The sequence below is a fragment of the Phytophthora sojae genome (assembly GCF_000149755.1).
Source record: "Phytophthora sojae unplaced genomic scaffold PHYSOscaffold_1, whole genome shotgun sequence".
Lineage (NCBI taxonomy): Eukaryota > Oomycota > Peronosporomycetes > Peronosporales > Peronosporaceae > Phytophthora > Phytophthora sojae.
This window is the reverse complement of record NW_009258115.1, coordinates 10,531,315-10,551,906: the sequence shown is the minus strand read 5'-3', so window position 1 is coordinate 10,551,906 and position 20,592 is coordinate 10,531,315. Positions and strand designations below refer to the sequence as shown.

The 20,592-nt window shown below is 52.6% G+C and overlaps 10 protein-coding genes across 10 annotated transcripts; 4 read left to right on the top strand and 6 right to left on the bottom strand.

The window, feature by feature from the left end:
• Positions 1-7: 7 nt before the first annotated feature.
• PHYSODRAFT_537889 (hypothetical protein) lies at positions 8-3,109 on the bottom strand. Its single transcript, XM_009518762.1, has 11 exons — positions 2,364-3,109; positions 1,917-2,291; positions 1,766-1,843; positions 1,619-1,686; positions 1,436-1,541; positions 1,263-1,357; positions 843-1,182; positions 705-766; positions 574-631; positions 424-501; positions 8-357 (listed from the first exon to the last, which is right to left on the bottom strand). Exons 1-11 carry the CDS (start codon positions 3,042-3,044, stop codon positions 43-45), a joined length of 2,256 nt encoding a protein of 751 aa, XP_009517057.1. The 5' UTR covers positions 3,045-3,109; the 3' UTR covers positions 8-42.
• Positions 3,110-3,297: 188 nt separating this feature from the next.
• Positions 3,298-5,551, bottom strand: PHYSODRAFT_294779 (hypothetical protein; the record flags this gene model as incomplete). Its single annotated transcript, XM_009518761.1, has 6 exons — positions 3,298-3,641; positions 3,719-3,791; positions 3,814-3,930; positions 4,114-4,563; positions 4,590-5,034; positions 5,073-5,551. The coding sequence occupies 6 exons, from the start codon at positions 5,549-5,551 to the stop codon at positions 3,298-3,300; spliced, it is 1,908 nt and encodes a 635-aa protein (XP_009517056.1).
• Positions 5,552-6,346: 795 nt separating this feature from the next.
• Positions 6,347-6,745, bottom strand: PHYSODRAFT_294778 (hypothetical protein; the record flags this gene model as incomplete). The annotated part of the gene is made up of 1 exon (XM_009518760.1): positions 6,347-6,745. The coding sequence occupies one exon, from the start codon at positions 6,743-6,745 to the stop codon at positions 6,347-6,349; it is 399 nt and encodes a 132-aa protein (XP_009517055.1).
• A 300-nt stretch (positions 6,746-7,045) lies between these two features.
• PHYSODRAFT_294777 (hypothetical protein) lies at positions 7,046-8,842 on the bottom strand (the record flags this gene model as incomplete). Its single annotated transcript, XM_009518759.1, has 4 exons — positions 7,046-7,635; positions 7,772-8,025; positions 8,084-8,206; positions 8,514-8,842. The coding sequence occupies 4 exons, from the start codon at positions 8,840-8,842 to the stop codon at positions 7,046-7,048; spliced, it is 1,296 nt and encodes a 431-aa protein (XP_009517054.1).
• Positions 8,843-9,300: 458 nt separating this feature from the next.
• PHYSODRAFT_474602 (hypothetical protein) lies at positions 9,301-9,666 on the top strand (the record flags this gene model as incomplete). The annotated part of the gene is made up of 1 exon (XM_009518758.1): positions 9,301-9,666. The coding sequence occupies one exon, from the start codon at positions 9,301-9,303 to the stop codon at positions 9,664-9,666; it is 366 nt and encodes a 121-aa protein (XP_009517053.1).
• Positions 9,667-9,999: 333 nt separating this feature from the next.
• On the top strand, positions 10,000-11,076 carry PHYSODRAFT_475994 (hypothetical protein; the record flags this gene model as incomplete). Its single annotated transcript, XM_009518757.1, has 4 exons — positions 10,000-10,232; positions 10,315-10,607; positions 10,679-10,725; positions 10,903-11,076. The coding sequence occupies 4 exons, from the start codon at positions 10,000-10,002 to the stop codon at positions 11,074-11,076; spliced, it is 747 nt and encodes a 248-aa protein (XP_009517052.1).
• A 482-nt stretch (positions 11,077-11,558) lies between these two features.
• On the bottom strand, positions 11,559-13,551 carry PHYSODRAFT_294776 (hypothetical protein; the record flags this gene model as incomplete). Its single annotated transcript, XM_009518756.1, has 5 exons — positions 11,559-11,590; positions 11,697-12,164; positions 12,245-12,534; positions 12,791-13,022; positions 13,524-13,551. 5 exons carry the CDS (start codon positions 13,549-13,551, stop codon positions 11,559-11,561), a joined length of 1,050 nt encoding a protein of 349 aa, XP_009517051.1.
• A 1,493-nt stretch (positions 13,552-15,044) lies between these two features.
• On the bottom strand, positions 15,045-15,524 carry PHYSODRAFT_294775 (hypothetical protein; the record flags this gene model as incomplete). The annotated part of the gene is made up of 1 exon (XM_009518755.1): positions 15,045-15,524. The coding sequence occupies one exon, from the start codon at positions 15,522-15,524 to the stop codon at positions 15,045-15,047; it is 480 nt and encodes a 159-aa protein (XP_009517050.1).
• A 1,875-nt stretch (positions 15,525-17,399) lies between these two features.
• Positions 17,400-18,660, top strand: PHYSODRAFT_323243 (hypothetical protein; the record flags this gene model as incomplete). The annotated part of the gene is made up of 5 exons (XM_009518754.1): positions 17,400-17,463; positions 17,665-17,798; positions 17,848-18,179; positions 18,253-18,313; positions 18,382-18,660. The coding sequence occupies 5 exons, from the start codon at positions 17,400-17,402 to the stop codon at positions 18,658-18,660; spliced, it is 870 nt and encodes a 289-aa protein (XP_009517049.1).
• Positions 18,661-19,608: 948 nt separating this feature from the next.
• PHYSODRAFT_323242 (hypothetical protein) lies at positions 19,609-19,968 on the top strand (the record flags this gene model as incomplete). Its single annotated transcript, XM_009518753.1, has 1 exon — positions 19,609-19,968. The coding sequence occupies one exon, from the start codon at positions 19,609-19,611 to the stop codon at positions 19,966-19,968; it is 360 nt and encodes a 119-aa protein (XP_009517048.1).
• Between the last annotated feature and the right edge of the window lie 624 nt (positions 19,969-20,592).

Sequence of the window (20,592 nt, the reverse complement as noted above, 5' to 3'; positions counted from 1 at the left end):
TCGCAGTACAGTGTCAGGATGAGTTTCCATTGTTTTCGCGCGTCAATCTTCGTCCATGTTCATGGAGCTGTCATCAGAAAAGTCCAGGCTTGAACATGCTAGCGATTGCCTACTGCGTTCAATGCTGCTGTAGGATTGGTCCAGTCGCCGAGAGAGCTGGGCCTTGTCATTCGATCCGAGAGATCGGCGAGCCGTGAGCGCAGCACTCATCGGAGTGAGGCCGCTTGTCTTGGGGGCATCTCTCGGGGCAGGTTCTGCAAACTCAGGGAATGAACCAGGACCTCCAGACAGTGATTCCTCGAACGCTACGGTAATCATGGAGCCTGCTAGAGTATCTTCCGGGTTGTATGCTAGCGCCTACAATGACAAAAGCAGGTTAAAACAACAAATCTAGAGCTTGTTCAGGAAACATTAAACCCTTACCGCGTGGTAATTCTCAATCGCTTGCTCAAGACTGCCCTTCATATGATAGGTAAAGCCGAGGGCAGCGAGGATCGATGCCTGCAATACAACAAACCCGAGTCAGCTAAAGTTCATAAACGCAGGCGAGTCCTCGGGATTCATCATGCTTACATTCCGCGGAGATAACCTGAGTGCACTCTGGAAATAATGGATTGCTTGATCGAATTTCCTATCGGGGACGAATAATGAATAAGCCGTCAGCACGAGCTCAACAACCGTAAAACCCAGAGCGATGCACCCACCGAAGTTTGCGGTACGAGTACCCAAGATTGAATAGCGTCGGCTCCCAGGCCTCCATTAGTCGCTGGCACAATACATAACAAAGGTTAAACTCAGTACTGGCGGAATGTGCGACCATGTACGGAATACGCGCTCCTTACCTCGGGAAGCCCCTTGCACAGTTGTAAGGCCTTGGTGAACATCTCAATTGCTTGATGATAGTCCTTCTCCTTATAATATACACTGCCCAGCTCATTGTAGACCAAAGGATCCGTGGGGCAGATAACGCTGGCTTGCCGGATATATTCCTGCGCTTGGACCAAGTTGTTGGTGCGAAGATATTCCATGCCGATGTACAGAGGTGGCAGGTGCGAACCGGGGAAGAGACTCGACGCTGTCCGGTACGATGACATCGCCTGATCACTCTCATCCTGTGCTGCGAACGAGTTGCCAAATCCGATCCATGCGGGCGCGAAGCTGGGCTCCAGAGATGTAGCTTTGCTGCAAAACACGCCGGAAATATTAGTTCCATGTACTCAACAGTCGACGCTGCGGGTTATTTATCACTGCTTCACACTTACTGGAAGTATCGCTGCGCAGCTTCATATTTCTGGATCAGGAGATAGTAACAACCAACAGTGTACCAGGCTGACGCCTTAGTCGGGTACACGTCGACCTACAGCAAATGCGATGAGGTCGAGTGAGCTGGATAATCCTTACAGGGTCTTCAAACTAATTAATCACTGTCACCTACCATTTGGTGCGCGTAGTGATACAGCTCCCGTTTCTTCCCGAGCTCTACGAGTGTACCCACGTACACTGCAATCACGCGGAAATTAAAAGGATCCCGCTCACGAACCCTAGAAATCAATTAAACAGAAAATACCTCACTGAAACAGGAGATTAATGATAAAAAATAGCAGCGACGACCACGTACCTTTCACAAATTTCATGCGCCTGTTGAATATCATGCTGGTAATAGTACGTCTCCGCTCGAGTGACGTTCTGCATACGCACCATCCATTAACGTTAGTGTGATCGGCATGTTACCACGATCAGGCGAGACCTAGCTCAGCGCACTTACCAGGTCTAGATTGTCGGCGAGGCCGAATTTCTGTTCCACCTCAGTAAACTTCTCAGCCACCGATGGCGTCGTAGCGTACTGTAAGTTCATTCAACAGAGCAAGTTGTCAGCCACCACCGATAACAACGGAGAGGTATTCCCGTTATCCTACCTTCCCGACGCGCGTTCGGTACAGCAGCTCCAGTAGTTCCATTTCATCGGCCGAGAAGTCCAACGACGCCAGCAGCTCCTTCTCCTCTTGCGCCGATAGCATTTGCTTGTCAAACAGGTGGAAGAACGCCTCCGAGCAGTGCACGTCGCACCTCAGCGCGATCCGAAAGTACACAGTGGCGTTCTCCCGGTTCCCGATCGCCTCGAGCGTCTCGCCCATCAGCAGCGCCAGCGACGCCACCACATTGACCCCCTCCTTTTCTTCCTCCATAAGCTCCAGCTGCACCTTCTTCGCTAGTAACACCACCTCCTGCTCCCTCTCGGGCAGCACCGACCCAAGCAGCTCCAGACACTCCTCCTTCTGCTTAATAGCCAGCTAAAATAAAAAAAATAATTAAGAAAAATCAGCATCAACCTTAAGAAAATCTCCACAATCCTCTCCACTTACCATGCACCTGCCCAACAGCAGCACGGCCTTCAACGTCACCAGCTTCACCGCTGCACGTCCGTCTTCCCTCTCCACGTCCACGAGCCGCGCCGTCTTGAGCGCGTGAATAGCCCTGTGGAACTCCTTGTTCAGGTAGCAGGCGTCCGCGAACAGCAGCACGTCTTGCTCGTCTCTGGGCGACATGGCCACCAGCTTGTCCGCGTAGAAGAGCGCGGACGCCGCGTGGTGCTGGCGCGTGCACGCGCGGACGAGCGCGCGCAGTCTGTCCACCGTCTGCTGCCTGTGGTCCTTTGGTGGAGTTGTCTTCCTGGACGCAGCGGGCGGCGGCTTGAGAGCGTCCTCCTGCAGATGAGTCGGACGTCTCACGGCGTCCTCCGCCGTCTTGAGCGTCCACATGGCGTTGTCCTCCTTGGTCTCCTCTGCGTCCTCCTGCTCCGTGTCCAGCGGCCGGCGCGCGGTGATGAGGGCGGCGGCTTCGGCCACGCGGCGGCGGCGCTTCTTGGCGCGCGAGGCGGCGGCGCTGGAGAGGGCGGCCGAGTCGAAGGCCAGCGTGCGCGTGGTGCACTCGGGCGTCTGGAGGGGCGGCGGTTGGCGCGACGATGACGACGTGGGGGCCGAGAAGCCGCGAATAGTCGGCGCGGGCGGACGCGCGGGCGTCGGCGGCAGCGGAGGAGGAGCCATGGGCTAGAGAAGCAGCAGGAGGAGCAGGGAGAGGAACGAAGAGCGAGGCAGGCAGCAGCAGCGCTGCAGATACTAGTATAATAGTAGTGCTTGAGCAATGTGCATATATGACAGTTGAGGGGTGCTAATCAACGACTTGTGCTTTTATTGTAATATAGGGGAACAAGAAAATGTTATTATAGAAGAGAGGTACTGCTGGTTAAAGTTTTCTGTTTCCTTCGAGCCAACCATAGAGACCAGAGTGGGGACGTTCCTAATCTCCGATCAATATTTCCACCGAGCGGATCACGCGAGTGGCGGCAAACTCGAAAATAAGCGACACCGGGTGTTGGTCAAGTTTCTGGAGAGCGGAAGGAAGCTCGCCTGCAGTATTGACTTCAAAGTCAATACTGACAGCACTCAGGAACGCAAGCTTGGACGCCAGACCGAGTGGAGTAGGGGGTAGAACCTGGCGATGGAACTGGCGAAACCGATTTCCCCACGGCGTTATGGCACGGAATGGCGCGATCAGGCTCAGCTTCTTCAATCTCGTGTTGTTCTGGAGCGCCATCCACAGCGCTTCAAGGGTTGAGTCGTTGACAGCGGTGGACCCATTTGCTGGTATTATTGCTAGTTCCTGCAAATGCTTGGCTAAATGACTCCTTGGACCCCCAGCAACTTTGCAAATACCACACCGTGATCACGCCCAATGTGCTCGACATCCCTTATCGCAAGCGAAGTTAGCTCTGGTTTCGTCTCTCCAGTAAACTGCTCGTAAGCAGAGACAAACCGGCTCAAATGTATAGTGGGCTGCACGATCGACATACTCGTCAGCTTCGGGCACGACTTCAGGATAAATGTCATCGTCCTTCCACCGTTCATCCAGGGGGAAAACTGGAGATTGAAGCTGCGTAGAGACCACCCGATCCGGCTGAGATGAGTTTCCGAAACGTCGTTGCCGGTAATCGTCAGTGAGCTGACTGGTTCACCTCCTCGTGGACCACCATCCATCCCAAGTTCCATCAAGCCTTCTTGGGGCACAATAGCTTCCCAAGAAACTTGGCATTTGCCATAACCAATGAAGAAATACTCCAACCATGCCACTTCGATCGCCCGTGCTGGCTGGCAGCAGCTTCATGTTTGTATCAACCGGTATCGAGATGGCATGTTTCGTGACGATGTCGCCGTCGTCAAAGCACAACATAGTTCCTTCAGGAAGCTGCCATCCCATGCACGAAGTGAGCCCCAAGCTATACCAGAAGTCCTTCTCCTTGATAGCATCCTCAAAGTCCTTGAGTTGGAAGCTGTAAAAAGTCGAATCCGAGATATCCAAGCGGTCAATGGGTGGGTAAGAAGTACAGCGGGGCATTCGTGAACAAAAGAGCGCCCCCGCTAACAGCCTCCCCCGATCTGAGTACTGACTCCTACCACGTAGCTGAAGCGTCCCGACGGGTGTTCGAGCGACTGCGAGTGTAGAGCACAGCGCGTCACAGTGCCAGTCGCGACCACTTACGAAAACGAAGGTGCCGATCGAGTGAACCTTCAGCGAAGGTCCAGCGGCTTAACCAGTAATCCAATCAATAACTTCGCAAGATTTTTCCGGCTCGCAGGGCTATCAGGTTCACGGTACAGATCCACTTCCAACCTTTCAATCGCGACTCCAGTTCCAAGCACTCGTAAGACGCTTTCCACGCGCGCCTCGGTTACATTCACGTCGGAAATGCTTATCGACAGCTCGTCCAGGCAGTAAGTGAACGTTCTTGCGCAATCATCAAGACTGTTCGAATCCCCAACTTGTTGCTTGCTGTAACTTTTCATGGCCTCGATCAGCTCCCGCAGTTCCAGCATATGCGCAACAACCGCGTCGTTATTCTCTCTAGACGACGAGGCAACCTCGAATGAGACCGGGATCTCGATGGATCGCGGTACATGTGGGTGTGTCTTAAACACCTCGTCTTGCATCATCAAGATCCGCTGTTTCGCGGCCAAGAACTCCAGACTGGGCTTGTAGCTCGAAGTGTGAGAGAGGAAAAGGGTTTTCCATTCGACCACGGGCGTGCGTGTTGGTAACCGACGTCCATCTCAAACTTGAAACGAGGCGACAGCGGCACTTCTCGGTCGTGCTCGCACTCGAACTTAAATGTTTCCGCGTCATCGTCTTCCCCCTCCTCGTCACTGCCTGTGTCCGATACATCTCCCTCCTCCTCTTCTTCGAACCTCAGCTCGCATTTTTCCTTCAGGATCTTGACCCAAGCTCGGTTGTTCACGCTGTGCACTAGCACCAGCAGCTCCAGCGCCTCGCGGGTGTGCCACTCACAGATGTCGTATGGGTTGGGTCGGCCACGTCGTATCCAACGAGGTTGCTGGTATAGAACCTGCAAGTAGCCGTCCGAGGTGACCGTGAGACTCCCCTTAAGCTGCTCGAACCATGGCGAGAGGAAGTCCCATGCGTCGGCCTTGGCGTTGACGTTGGCGTCGGGGGATGTGAGGCGAAGCCGCTTGTGCTCTCGAATGACAGTGTCGGCCATGCTTGCTTCGATCGAAGAATGGGGGGAAGAGTTGGAATTTGAACCATAAAGTTGCACTTCACTGATTCACTACGCATCTACTGTTTTTGGGTAGGGTTTGCCACAGCAATCTCTGCTACAGATAGCACCACAAGGTAGGCAGCTTGGCCATCTACTGGGGTAACACTACTGCTTTCGTTAAAAACAAATAAAGGTGGGCGATACTACGAGCTGTGATGGTATTTACGAGCTGCAGCGGTATTTCGCTTCTACATTTGAAACAGCATCGTCACCGATCGGATCACACGGGTGGCTGCAAACTCGAAAACAAGCGACACCAGGCGCTGGTCCAGGTGCTGAAGAGCATGGAGGCTATTACCTCCACCACTGATCTTAGCACTGATGAACGCAAGCTTGGACGGAAGCTTGAGAGGGATTGGCGGGAGAACCTGGCCGTGAAATTGTGGCTTAGATCGCCGGGCTCCACAGCCAGACTCAGCTTCTTCAGTCTCGTGTTGTTCTTGAGTGCCATCCAGAGCGCCTGGAGGGTCGAGTCTTTGACTGCGGTAGACTCCTGATCGTAAGTTCCTCCAAGTGCTTCGCCAGACGACTCGTTGGGTCCCCCAGCAGCGTTGCAAGTGACACTCCGTGGCCTGGTCCGATATCGACAAGCTTTAGCAGCGACAGTGAAGAAATCGCAGGTTTCGTGTCCCCTCCAAACTGTTCGTACGTAGCGATGGCGCGATCCAGATCAATTTTATACGTCCGAAATGAAAGACTGGTCAACTTGGGGCGATGGCTGTCATCAGCTTCTCGTCATCCATCTTGCATGTCGAAGGCTGCGTAAGGACCACCCAATCTGGCTGAGCAATTTCTCCAATATTTCGGCACGGGAATTGACAGCGAGCTGATTGGCTCAGTTCCTTCATCTCCAGCACCTGAAGGCCATGCAGCTAACCCGTCATCCAGGACCAAAGCTTCTCGTGAATTTTGGCATTTGCTATAACCAGGAAGAGCCACTTCGACCATGTCGCTTTGGTCGCTTGCGTTTGCTAGCAGCGGCTGCCTATTGGTGTCAATTGGTATCGAGATGACATGCTTCGTCACGATAGCACCATTAGTCACTTGCTCAAAGCGCAAGGGGGTGCCTCTACGCACCTGCCACGTCATTGCTTTCTCCCTGACAGCAATCGCAAAGTCGATCACGTGGGTCATGTCTAATGCCGTGTACGAAATATCCAAGCCGCGAATGGACGGGTATGAAGTGCGGCGGCAAGTACGCGGAGAAAAACAGCGCCTGCGCTAGTAGCTTCAGCCCATTTCGACGCTTAACACTTCCAATGATTTCAAGTTTTTCTACGGGCGTCCGAGCGACTGCGAGCGTCGAACACAGCGCTTCGCAATGCCAGTTGGCACCCCCAGTGAAAGCAAAGGTGCCGATCGAGTGAATCTTTAGCGAAGGGGCCAGTGGCTCGACTAATAAACCCGTGAAGAATTTCGAGAGACCTTCTCGAGTCACAGGCTGGCCAGGTCATGGTACGCATTCACTTCCAATGTTTCAATCCGGATTCCAGTACCAAGCACTCGGAGCACACTTTCCACACACGCCTCCGTCATATCCACTCGGACAATCTGGACCGAAAGCAAATCCAACCGGTAGGTAAATGCCCTCGCGCAGTCACGAATGCTCTTCAAGTCCTGATTGACATTGCCAACTTGTAGTGCGTGGTAGCTCTTCATGTCGTTGATCAGCTTCTGCAGCTCCCACATATGCCCAACAAATTCAGCGTTGCTTTGCCCGTACCCGCCACTACCAACGTCAAGAGAGACCGGGACCTCTATGGATCGCGGCACACGCGGGTGTATCATAAATTTCTCGTCTTGCATCGTCAAGATCCGCTGTCTCGCCTCCAAGAATTCCGGACTAGGCCTATAGTCTGAAGTGTGCGAGAGGAAAAAGTTTCTCCATTTGGTCACGGGCGACAACTCGCCAGGTTTCTGGTTCCCCACCTCCACCTGGAACCGGAAACGAGGCGATAGCGGCACCTCTCGGTCGCGCTCGCACGCGAACCGAAACATTTCCTCAAATGGGGAGGTGTCATTCCCTGTGTGGGTGTTGCTATTATCCTCGTCGTCGCTATCGTCATCGTCAGGGAAACCTCAGTGCGCACTTTTCGCGTAGAATCTTCACCCACGCTCGATTTGTTCACGCTGTGCACGAGGTGGTTGATATTTTCTCACCGCGTACTACCAGCAGCTCCAGCGCCTCACGCGTCCTCCAGTCGTTGGTAGCGTATTGTTTTGGCTCACTCCCCCGATTCTGGGCGGGTCGGAAGCACGGGTCGAGAACCTGCACGTAGCCGTCCGAGGTGACCAGGGGACGCCCCTTCAGCTGCTCGAACCAGGGCGAGAGGAAGTCCCAGGCGACCGTGTCGGGTGCGGAGACCCGGGGGCGCTTGTCCTCTCGGTTGTCGGGCGGTAATGATTCACTACGCCTATTATTTACAAGTATATATATATATATTTTCATTGACAAGTATAATACACCCTTACAGAAGGCACGAAAGGAAAAGGCTGCTGATCCAAAATAGCGAAGAACCCCTGCATCGAGCTAATACACGCTCCTCTTTTGTCAAGCTTGAGTGCTGCTGAATCCTCGTTTCATGCTCGAGGCAACTGTATTTTTTAATAGTCCATGTTGACAAGAAAATCGATGCGTCACTTGTGCTAGCAAACTGTGAGGCATCTAAACTATTGAGTAGCCATCAGCGCGTCACGGGAAGCGTAGGCTCAAGGCATGAAAAAAGGGTTAAAAGTAGCTCAGTTTGAGTCAAAGAGAAAAAAAGAAAGCTGGTGCTGAGAGTTGCTGCTACTACGACCTCAAATGATGAATGTACGCAGCAATAAAGCTCGATCTGCGTGCCTTGGTTAGACCTTCGAAGCACACAATTCCCCAGATCCATGCTCCTAAATGCGATAGAACATTATCACGGAGCGGATCGCGCGGGTAGCTGCAAACTCAAACACGAGCGACACCGCGCGCTGGTCCAGTCGCTGAAAAACAGAGAGCACTCTCTCTCCATTGGTAACCGCGCCGCAGGTCGCACTCAGGAACGCGAGCTTGGCCGGCAGATCGACTCGAACTGGTGGGAGAACCTGGCCGTGAAACTGTCGAAAGCGGTTCTTCCATGGCTTCAGCGTGTTGTGCTCCACGATCAGCACCAGCCTCTTCAACTTCGTGTTCTTCTTGAGTGCCATCCACAGCGCTCGGAGGGTTGAGCCGTTCACAGCGGTCGATTCCTCTGCTGTCATGATGGTAGTTCCTCCAAGTGCTGGGCCAGTCGACTTTTAGGGTTCCCCAGGACCTTGGCAAATGCCACCCCGCGGTCAGCTCCAATATCGCCGACCCTTATCAACGACAGCGAAGAAATGCGGGGCTTTGCTTCTCCTGTATAGTTCTCGTAAGTGGTGATCAGCAGGGCCTCCGAAAATAGCATTGTCGATAACATTATTTCAGAAAATAGCAATAAATTACGCATTTCGGCGGGTTCAGCCATCTACCGTAATAATTTATTGATGTGCTTTGTGATATTACATAATTTATGACAGTTACCGTTATATAATAATGTTAGCGTTTTACCAGCCATCTTCTCGCTTCCAGTCGTTCAGAAGAACTGGAATCACTGGTTGTCTGCGTTGCTAGTTGCAGCTCATTTGGCAGCGCTCACTTTTCAATTTTCACTTCTCAAGCCTCCAAGACCTCATCCAGCATGGTTCGCCCTATCCGCCCCCCTCGCCCTACCTACACGAACTCCCAAGTCTCGGGGTTTTACTTCCGCCCGTGTCGCGACGAGAACGACGAGGTGATTCTCGAGTATTTCCGTTGCCGTTGCGGCACGGTTCGGAAGCAAACCCATAGGAACGGGTACTCCAACCTGATGCAACATATCAGGCGGGAGCACCCTGACTACGAGACCGTCATGCTCGACGCTACGACGGCGGAGACAGGCTCCCTCGTGAACTTCGTCCGCCACTCGGCGCTCAACCTCCACGGCTGGATGGTTTGGATTGTCATGTGCAACCTGCCACTCTCTTTTTGTGAGAGCCGAGAAGCTCGCCGGTACGTGTATGCATAAGGTCATTGTGTTTACATTACTACGGAAACTAACAACTTTACTTTATGGATGTTATTCAGCTACTCCAGCCTGGACCCCATCTCGGAGGAAACGCTGCGGGCTGGCATGGACGGGGTCGTCGTCGCCGTCGAGCGTTCGATTCCGTCGGAGCTCCCAGCACGCTTCAGCATCATGCTCGACGGCTGGACACACGCATCTGAGCACTACATCGCCGTGTTCGCGTGCTATGAGGTGAACGGCTGTCCCAAGACAACGCTACTCAGCATGGCCCCGCTGCTGGACGCGCTGGACGACGATCTCTCCGCGCAGGGCCATCTCGAGTTTCTAGCGACCATGCTGCCGCGCGATTACGGCGTACAGCTGGCGCAGTGTCGCTTCCTCGTAGCTGACAACTGCACCGTAAACCGGCGGCTGGCAACTCTTATGAGTGTGCCGCTTGTTGGTTGCGCAAGCCACCGCCTGAATCTTGCTGTTCAGGCGGACATGGCGTCGCATGAGGAGGACCTGGCTGCTGTGCAGGCGCTCATGGTAAAATTGCGTACTCTCACCCAATCTGCCAAACTACGGTAAGCGCCAATGTGTATGTGTGGTGTGTCAATATGTCTCTAACACAATTTGTGTACTTTTGTAAATTTTTTTACAAAATAGGTTGAAAACGCCACTTCGGCCTGTCATTCGCCAGGACACGCGCTGGAGCTCTACGTTCGAGATGGTACGGCGCTACCTCCAGCTCCTCGAGTTTCTTGACGCCGAAGACGACGACCTCATGGACCTGCTGCCGCCGCCGGCGATGAACAAGCGACTGCGGGCATTGTACCAGGAGCTGTGCGACATCGAGTCGGTCTCGAAGGCCCTTCAAGGCCACGACGTCGCCCTGCTGGACGTTCGCGAGTGGTTCGACGAGCTGATCGCTGTCAAGCCACAATATGGGCGCTACATTGGTAAGTTTATAACTGTTGAATTTGTGTTTAATATTTTCACTAACAATTGTATAATGGTTTTTATTTTGCAGGACCTCGGGCCAACATTGTGCACAACCCAGATTTTGAGGCTGGGTGTGTACGCGTTCTCCGCGGGAAGGCGCAGCGGCTGACGCGTGCTGAAAAGGCCGCTTTGCAGCCCTTCGAAGCTGCCAGACCGGACGACGCGGCCGCGAGCGAAGAGGAGGAGGATCCAGCCGCGTCGTTCGTGGAGCGTCTTCGGAAGCGCCGGCGGCTTGCACAGGACCGTGTCAAGTATGAGCAGCTGAAGAGCATCCCACCCACGTCGAATGTGGTGGAACGCTTCTTCAGCATTGCTCGGGTGACGTTTGGTCATCAACGACACGGCCTGCTGCCACGCACGCTTGAGACGATTTTGTTTCTCCGCCAGAATCGGTCGTACTGGGATGCAACGACTGTGGACAATTGAGCTAGATGATAAGCTAACTGGTGTCTTGTTAATAGACTTCATGCTTTTCATAATGGCATTATTTATTGTGGTACGTTGGGGGCAATGCCATAATGTACTGTTGCATTGGTAGGAGCGTCAGGGGATAATTTATTCAGCAACGCCCAACCTACTAAATAAAAATGCCATATTCGGAGGCCCTGGTGATCAGACGATTCAAGTCCATATCACACGGGAGGAGCGACAGATTCGTCAGCTTCGGACAGCATTTCAAGATGGCCGTCATCATCCTCTCGTCGTCCATTCTGTCAAAATACTGGAGACTGAGGCTGCATAAGGGCCTCCTGATCTGGCGGAGTAGCTTCTCCAGCGCATGTTCCCCATGCGAAAAATAAATCGACAGCTGACTGGCTCAGCTTCACGCGCGCTACCATTCAATCCAGACCCTTTAAGCGGCACCAAAGCTTCACGAAGAACTTGGCATTTGCCGTAGCCGGGAAGAATCACCTCAACCAAGCTGCGTTGGTTGCCTGTGCTGGATGACAGCAGTTCCAAATGGGTGTCAACTGGTATTGGGAGGGCATGCTTCGTCACGACAGCACCATCGCTGGCTTGCCCCTGGGCAAAGATTAACGGTGTACCCTCACGTAGCTGCCACTCAGTCATAAACCCGCTCTCCTTTTCCTTGATAGCAGCCACAATGGTCTCCAGATCAGCCTTCTCGTACAAAATATCCAAGCCGTGGATGGGCGGGTAGAACGCCTGGTTGGACGACCGCGGGGAAAACAGCGCCTTCGCTAGTAGCTGAAGCTGATCATCTTGGCGGAAAAAGCAGCCATGCGTTGACAGGTTTGCGACTGGGGTCCGAGCTGCTGCAAGCGCAGCGTACAGCGCTTGGTAGTGCCAGTCATGCTCACCGATGAAGTCGAAGGTGCCGATCGAGTGAATCTTCCACGATGGATCCAGCAACACGCCAATGAGGAATTTCGCAAGTGCTTGGCGACTCACGCCGTTGCGATTACCTCGAAATCTATTGTACGGATTCACTACCACCGCCACGACCGGGATCCCAGTACCAAGCACGTCCAGCACACTTTCCACACACACTTCTGTCATATCCACGCCGTAAATGTCCAGCGAAAACGACTCCAGGCAGTACTAGCGCAGTCACTTAGCGTCGTCGCCGCACCTGCAGCAGTAGCGGCTGCAGCTCGGCCCTTCATCTCCTCAATCAGGTCTCGCAGTTCCTTCATATGAGCAACAAAATCCCGATTCTCATCTCTGGATGCGCCCAAAGAGAGCGAAATGGGGATCTCCACGAACTGCGGCACGCGTGGGTGTCTCTTGAATCCCTCGTCCTTCATCAACAAGATGCGTTGCTTTGCCTCCAAAAACTCCGGACTGGGCTCGTAGTCCGACGTGTGAGGGAGCAAGAAGTTCCGCCACTTCTTCACGGGCGACAGCTCGCCCGGCTTCTGGCTTCCAACACCGAAACCAATGTGGAACCGAGGGTGATCCTAATTTTAATAAAATACCTCATCAGCAATCATATGATTTTTAGCTAGACAGCGGAATCTCTTGGTCACGTTCACACTCGAACTTGAAGAGCTGCTTCTTGGGGGTGGCACCGCTTCTGCGGCGTCGGTTGTCTTCCTCATCGTCGTTGTTGGCGTCCAGGAAGCCCTCTTCCTCAGCTAACCGCAGTGCTCATTTCTCCCGAAGAATTTGGGCCCACGCCTGGTTGTTGACGGCGTGCACCAGCACCAGCAGCTCCACCGCCTCGCGCGTGCGCCAGTGGCTGGTGTCGAATCGCTCGGGGCGCTTGACTTCGGTCTCTTGGTTCTGGTTGCGTCGGAAGCGACGTGAGTCCGGGTGCCGCACTTGCAAGTAGCCGTCGGGGTGGACCATGAGCCGCTCATGGAGATGCTCAAGCCAGGGCGTGAGGAAGTCCCAGGCGTCGGCTTGGACTGTTGCGTCAGGGACGGAGACGCGAAGGCGCTTGAGAGGTGTTAGGCTCCACGTTGCTACTACTACGTAGAGTTACAGTCATAGCAGTCGCAAAGTAGATAGAGGAAAGACTAAGAAGCACGTAAGTGCCGAGGCAGAACGCCACGACAGATACAGCAGTAGTTCGGTAGAGGTTCCCACTTGCGCCGCAGGCGTCAAGTTCTCGAGTGAGTGGGAACCTCCAGCCAAACTCCTGCATACCAGCAGTCAGTGTATTAGCAGCAGCAATACAACAAGCAAGATAACTACACTACATGTTGTCCTTTGCACTAGGGCAGGGAGCAGAGCCTTCGTGCTCCCTGCCATCAATCTCGTTCTCCATAGTAAAGTGTACATACTCCTGCTGTCGTTGTACGACAGAGCTGGATACACTTGATAGCCGCGCGTGGCAACCACACGCTGAAGAGCTTTGGCAAGATCTGTCGTTGTTGAGCCGCAGCACAGGTAAGACTGTATCTCACAGCGCTTGTGTTCTCGGACGTCGGCCATGTTGCTCCGAGCTGGCAAATTGGCGAATGATGCAGCTTCGATATCCTAATCATGCGGTAATGAATCATTACCCATAAAAAATAGTTCTGCTCTCGCCAAGTTTCTTCTTTTTGTTTGTTTTAGCATGTAGCTCACTAAATGTCGGGATAGGAAGGAAGTAATAGCAGTTAGTAAATACATTGACGATGATTGACATTTGACGAACCACCACAATGGCTGGAGCTGTGCATTCCTGCGTGAACTTTCGTCCTTTAGTGCCAACAAAAGCTAACAACCCCCCGTTTGGTTGCTTCTCACCCCGGCTGGTTCCACGCTTGCTCAAAGTTAAGGTTTTCTGGGATACTTAGTTGTGATGACGCCTCCCGTTGAGCTTGACGTTCAAAGTGATGGAATATAGTGGACTCAGATATTTAGATACTTGAATGGATAGTCCGATGATGCGACTGTATTTATTTCTGACATTTTCTGGGCGTTACCACCCGTTTATAGAGCGAAAAAAATGTCGCCCGACACAAAACTGATTCTTTACAGGATCACGGGTTCATTGGCGGCCTTATTTTGGGGAATGAGGTTTCATCAGTTACTTGCAAAACATTCACAAGCCGTAATGAAAACTAGCCAACTACGGATTTTAGGTTTAGCACCCTGACTTGACAGAACCACTGGAAAACACAGTACTATTTGTCTCGAATACAATAATGCCATTGAAAAACGGTAACTTCGAAGTATTGGATGATATGATCCGGTCGAGTGACATTCACACTCGCTTTTCAGCCAGCTTTGTAAAGCCCACCGCTCGCCCTCCCAATCACAGCAAATAGCGTTGCTTTGGCCGTCGTTGTTGTCGATAACCCACCCGCCACTGTACAAGAAATTAGTGTCAACAAACCACAGGGACTCAAAGTCCTCACCCAGGAGTTCTGAACTACCCATTTTTGATTCGGTGTCCCGGTACACGGCGTAATACCCGCGCCGAGCTTGCGGTTGTTAAAAGAACTGACGTCCTCGTATGCCTCCTCGTCGTCCTTGTGCGTCCGATCCCACCCCTTTGGATTGACGACGGCACTGAGCTCGCTGTCTTGGAATACGACGCGAGCATGTGGGGAGCCCGGACGACCGAGGTAGCTGTCGTTGAGGTGTACAGCGCATTGGAGTGGCCGAGCACACGTTGCTGAAGATGAACACAGACGGGTTGGGGTCGTTACCATGACCGACAGCGGTGATGGCACCACTGTCGCCAAACGATTCAAGATCGCAGGTCTGGAACCAAGATCTCGCGTGGAGGCCAGTGATGAAGTCAACAGCTCCGTTGATGTACGACTTGGCATACACTTGAGGGCCCTTGTTCGCACAAAGCGTGGAGTGGTGACCCGTCATCTTAACTCCGTAGAATCCGTGGTCAAGGCCATTGACGAAAACGGCCGGTGCCTGGCCCCCACTTTCGAGGTGTGCTTCGACGTTGACGTTGTAGACCTTAGTACCTTTCTTCGACTCTAAGAGCATTGATGGCGGTTGGTTGAACCCAGAAACATAAAGAGTGTGTGTTCTGCCGCCGTGCTGGGAATTTCGGCCACGCCTTCAGAAACGGTCTTGTAGCTGCCGGGGTGTTTGCCAGTGGCATCAACGACGATAGCTCCTTTTGGAGGCGTTGTCCGCGCGGCCGGCCCACTGCAGCTGCCGTTGGCAAGGCCCCCCGATACGAGACCGGTGAGCACCACAAGTTGTGCAAGAAACTGCATTGTCCGTTGAGTCGAGTTGTTCGGTCCGACCGAGAACACAAAGTGAGGTCCTCGCGCTGTTAGTATTCGCTGTGCGGAAACATTCCACTGGGAAGACGCTTCACTTCCTAAAGATACAGTACTCATCTTGAGATCTGACAATCGTGCTTCGTAAAGGTAAGCCTTTACAAAAAAAATAAGGATGTGCTCGTTTTGGTGCAAAGTACTGAGGTTAACATGAAAGATGTTCGCCATTTCGACGACTGTGGTGTGATCACACGTCGTTCTCCCTGCAGCTGCGAAATTGTCGTGAGATTTGGGTGTAGTGTTAAACGTTGTAATACGAACCCCTGCAGTCCTTGTGTCTGAGCGATTCGATTCATCGTAGGCACTGATTAGCCCCTCTAACCCCGTATTCTGTATCCTACAGAATAAGCATTGTCACAGGACATAATATCCAGCAAACTTGTCCTCTCTTTCGAACTTCGCATATGGATGTTTGTATAGCCGGTATTGTGCGCATCTTCCTGTTAGATTAGCGATGGGAAGATAAACGGGGTTTATTCCGCGGTAATAGACGGACGAGTATAAACCACCAACAGGTTTGAAAATTCGGGTGGAAGCCTAAAACCGCCGCGTGTCAGCCACTCGTACTTTCCTTCATTCCGAAACTGCGCTGTTCAAGACGTCGCAATGCAAGCTTTGTTGGGGCCCGTCCAAGTGGCCAAGGACCATGGCCGAAGACGATCATGATGAGCGCCATTGTGATCTACAGGTAAGCGAGAGCGTGTACTTTGCTCTGTAACATTGTACTAGTGGTATATTGATTCTACGTTGCGATGTTGATTACCAGACCTGGTGATCCGACCCAGACGACGCTATGAGCTCTCGCGTTTGGCCCGATTGGCAGATCGATTGCGGAGTCAGCGCACAACCTCATCGGTTCCTACGAAGCCGGCTACAGCCGGGTCTACCGCTATATTGTAGCTGATGCAGTGGCTACTCAAGAGGCTACAGAAGAAGCGCTCCTCATGGTGTGGCTACACCGGAGATTACAGAAGATGGGACAGAGGCTACGACGGAGGCTACCGATGAAAGTGGCAGGAATGAAGCGGCAGTGCCGGAGGCTACAGAGCAAAGCGGAGGCTGCCAAAATGGCGAAGATGACCCACGGCTGGCGCGAACATTGAAGAGCGTGCGCATGTAAAGGAAGAAGTAGACGTTGGCAGGAATATCATATATTGTCCTGTTTCGTACAAGAGGAACCGTGTGTAGTGCGTGTCATTACGGGATATTGAGCATGCAAGCTCCCTGGTGTTGTTAGAGAGACAATCGTAACAAGCTTGTTAGGTGGGCTAAAGAAATCTAATGATGCGCTAATGTCAAGCACAAGGAAGAATTCGCCCAGTTCCTCCTCACTACGTCAGTTAGGAACAGGGCGATTTCTTCCTCCGCGTTTATCGCGACGTGCCGAAGATGGGTGGCTGGAGCCGAAGTATGCTGCCTTAGCAGCCTTGCAAGGTATTACCATGTAGCAGGTTTTGAGCGTGCTCTACGCTCGCCACGACCAATAGAAGCTCGCCATTTCGGCATATGGTGGATACATTGAGCATGTTTTGTTCACTTTCGTAGCTGTTCTGTGCACAATGTACCCAGCGCTTGACCGCAAGATGCGAAAGGGCTTCCAACAGCAAATCTTTGACAGGTTTTGAAGTATACTTTAATCAAGTCTAATACTTATTCTGTAGGATACAGAATAAGGTCTGGGGCTAGAAGGGTTAGAGCAACTGTACAGGCAGCCTGCGTATCTCCAAACGTGGGACCAAAAAAACTCTGACAATCTTTGTGCACGTTTAAAAAAGTACTGATTTATTCAATTAAAGGTAGCTGAGACCTGTCCCTGAAAGTTTGCAAACTCTGGTTGTCAGTCTACTGTTGCTAAAATGTAGATAGTAGTATAATAGTATATCACTACTACTAGCAAAACATTCCAGCAAGCAGACCAGCCCATTGTCACCCAATACTACAGCAACACAGAGAGAGTACGTCTTCGTCTTCACAAAATATGAACGCATGGCTTGCCCCTGTAGATGGGCGAGGTTGATTGGTGTGAGGTTGCTTGTAGATGAGATGGTCGGGGATTCCCCCGATTCCGTTAATGGGTTCTGCTACTTCGGTAAACACGACAACGCGGGTGCGCTTCTTGTGCTCCTGAGGGTATTAAGAAAAATACCGAGGTGCGAGTGGCTGCAGTAAGAAAGTAATAGTTAAGGACGCTGCGACAAACTACTGGACGACGGACTACTACAGCTTTATCACTAGCAGCACGCCAGTAATAAAGTACTACTACAGTAGTACTGGTGCTCTGAATACTACTATCGCTACTATTTTGCAGGCTACTACCAGACCCTCATTGCGAAGCCTCAAGAGAACAAGCGCCTTCGCCTCTCCGCCCCCGCCTCCACCGCTTCCGCCGACGCGTGGGGCTTCCTCTCGCCCTGGCTCGAGCGGCTGAAGGGGCGGCTGATCGTCATCGGGCGGCTACGTGGAGGTCACGGTCCTCTGTCCATGCCGCCAGCAGCGCGAGCGAGATCCCAAGCCGTACGACATCTCTGACTCGCTCACTCGCGAGGCGCTGGAGCTGCTGGCGCTCGTGCACTGCGTCAACAACCGAGCGTGGGCCAAGACCCTACGGGACAAGTGCGAGCTGCGGTTCGCCGAGGAAGAAGGCAGTGACTGCGCCAACAACGACGAGGAGGACGCGGATCCGGGACGACGCAGCTATACCCTACCACCGAAGCCACCAAAGTTCGAGTGCGAGCGCGACCGAGAGGTGCCGCTGTCGCCTCGCTTTCTACTTAAAATGACTGTGGGCAGCCAGAAACCGGGGGAGGTGTCGCCCGTGGCCAAGTGGAAAAGTTTTTTTCCTCTCGCACACTTCGGATTACGAGCCGACTCCAGAGTTTTTGGAGGCCAAACGGAGGATTTTATCCATGCAAGACGATGAGTTTAAGAGACACCCACGCGTGCCGCGGTCCGTGGAGGTCTCGGTGTCTCTGTACATGGACCGCTCCCGTGAGATGACAACTATGAATATGTTGCTCATATGGAGGAACTGCGCGAGGTGATTGACGAGATGAAGGACTATGGCACGCAACAATCTGCTGCTGTTGCTGGCGAGGCGCAGAGTTTAAGTGACTGTGCGAGTACGTTCACGTACCGCCTAGATTTGCTTTCGATGACTCTCGTCAGCGTGAATATGAGTGAGGTCTTTGTGGAGAGCGTGCTGGGCGTGCTCGGAAGTGGGATCCCGATCGGAACTTTGAGGCTCAATATTTTCCCATCATTTCCTCGAGAAGCTGGCCGCGATGTGAGCCGCGAGGGTCGCTAAATTCGTGACCGGGTTGCTGTTGGGGTCTTTGGACCCTCCGCTAAGGATTCCCTCCATCGAATTTCTGTCTTTCGTTGGCGGATACGAGTGGCAATATGAAGCGTTATACTGCACGCTTGCAGCGGCACGGACGCCGGTGAAAAATCTTGAATTAGTGGGTAAGTGCCCGACCCGAGTTCATTTGAACGTACTAGCGAGGGCAGTGTTTTTCCCGCGCTTGTCCATCCGCGTGTCCTTCCCATCTATTCAAGGCTTGGATCTCTCGTTTCCAGAGTTTTACGCTGCTGATCTGAAAAGCATTAAGAAAGTTACCGAGTAAATAAACGGTTGGTCTGGAAGGAGTGGCGTCTACGTGAAGGTACTTCTTTGCGTGGAGCGCATCTGAAAAATCGCAATGCCGTAACGAAGCACGCGATCTCGGTTCCAGTTGGCACCAATAGGAACCTGCTGTCATTCGACAGGAGCGAGCAACGCAACTGGGTTGAGGTTGCTCTTCCAGGATACGGTCGATGCCGAGTTCCTCGCGGCGCGTTGGTTCCCCAAGACGAAGTGTTGACGTCTGGATTAACTGCTGACAAGCTAGGAGCCGGCCCAGTCCGCTCGCTGTCGATCAGTTTTTCTGCCAAATCCGAAGTATTGGGGGACCTACTGAGTCTGATTGGATGGCCGCTACACAGCCTCAGCCTCCAGTACTCTTCCAAGGTGGCGGTAAGAAATTGATGGCAACCGTACTGAGGACGTGTCCGAAGCTACGAAGGCTCTCGATTTCTCCCTACGCTATTCACTTGAAGCGCTTCATCGCTGTTACGAGGAGTTTCGTGGGAAAACGGAACCGGCTATTACTAAGCTAGCGCTGCTAAACGTTGACGACATTGGTCATGACCATTTGCAATTCTCCTTGGGGATCCAACCAGTCGACTGGCTAAGCACTTGGAGGAACTAACGATCATGACAGTAGAGGGAGCCATCGGTGTCGGCAGCTTGATCATGGGCAGGTTATTGGATGCGCTAAAGAAAAACACGAAGCTGAGAAAGCTGAAGCTGATCGCTGACCCGAGCGTGCTGAGGGCATTCAAGAATCTCTTTCAGCAATTTCACGGTCAGGTGCTCCCTCCCGTGCCGATGGGATTGCCGTCGAAACTTGCTTTTCTAAGTGCCATCGGCCACAAGGTTCATGAAGGCGATGAAACACCTCATGCGGTCCAGCAACTGGACCAAGTTGCGGCGTCGCTTGTTTTTGAGTTTGCAGCCACCCGCGTGACTATGTTTTATGGTGCGCGTGATAAGCAGCAAATCGGAGAGGTTTGAGTCAATTTTCCTCTACACCTGAGTCTGAACGACCAAGTAGCGACTCGGCAATGGTTTAAATGGAGCATATGTGTTCGACCCACGGTGCCTAACTTGCCAGCACACCGTTAATCGACAGCGATAAAGATGGTTGTAGCCCCGAAGAAGAGGCTCGAGGTATCGAGCTCATACAAGGAAGAAAAAATTATACGATTGCAAGCTCGACGCACAGGTGGGCTCGCTCACTCAACTCCTGCGCAACCAGCGTCACAGCAGCAAAACGCCGACGTATCCATCCGTCCGTGTCGCGTAACCCAACTTAAAAACCAAGCGAACTCAAGGACCCCACTACAAAAACATATTACCCTACACGATATTTTGTAATTCTAGCAGATCTGTGCAATCTCGCTTGCTACAGCCCGTCTCCAATCCGAGGCTGTTTCAAATAGAAGGATGACACACGAAATATCAATAATCTCAAGCTACACCTTAGCCAAGCAGAACATCTTGACGAAGTGGGACCAAGTAGAGAAAAAAATCAACCAATTGATTCATTACCACGTCCTCTTGACCTCAGTATTGGCCAAGTGCAAGTTCCATATTCCCTACGCGCCCCTGCACCTCCGGCCACGTCATTCGCCAATT

What these genes read in the sequence shown, in the direction of transcription:
- PHYSODRAFT_537889 (XM_009518762.1), bottom strand. Translation starts at nt 3,044, where the DNA reads ATGGCTCCTCCTCCGCTGCCGCCGACGCCCGCGCGTCCGCCCGCGCCG. An exon ending in GCGCATGAAATTTGTGAAAG is followed by an intron (nt 1,542 to 1,618) that starts GTACGTGGTCGT and finishes ATTGATTTCTAG; the next exon opens with GGTTCGTGAGCGGGATCCTT. An exon ending in TACTCGTACCGCAAACTTCG is followed by an intron (nt 632 to 704) that starts GTGGGTGCATCG and finishes CGTCCCCGATAG; the next exon opens with GAAATTCGATCAAGCAATCC.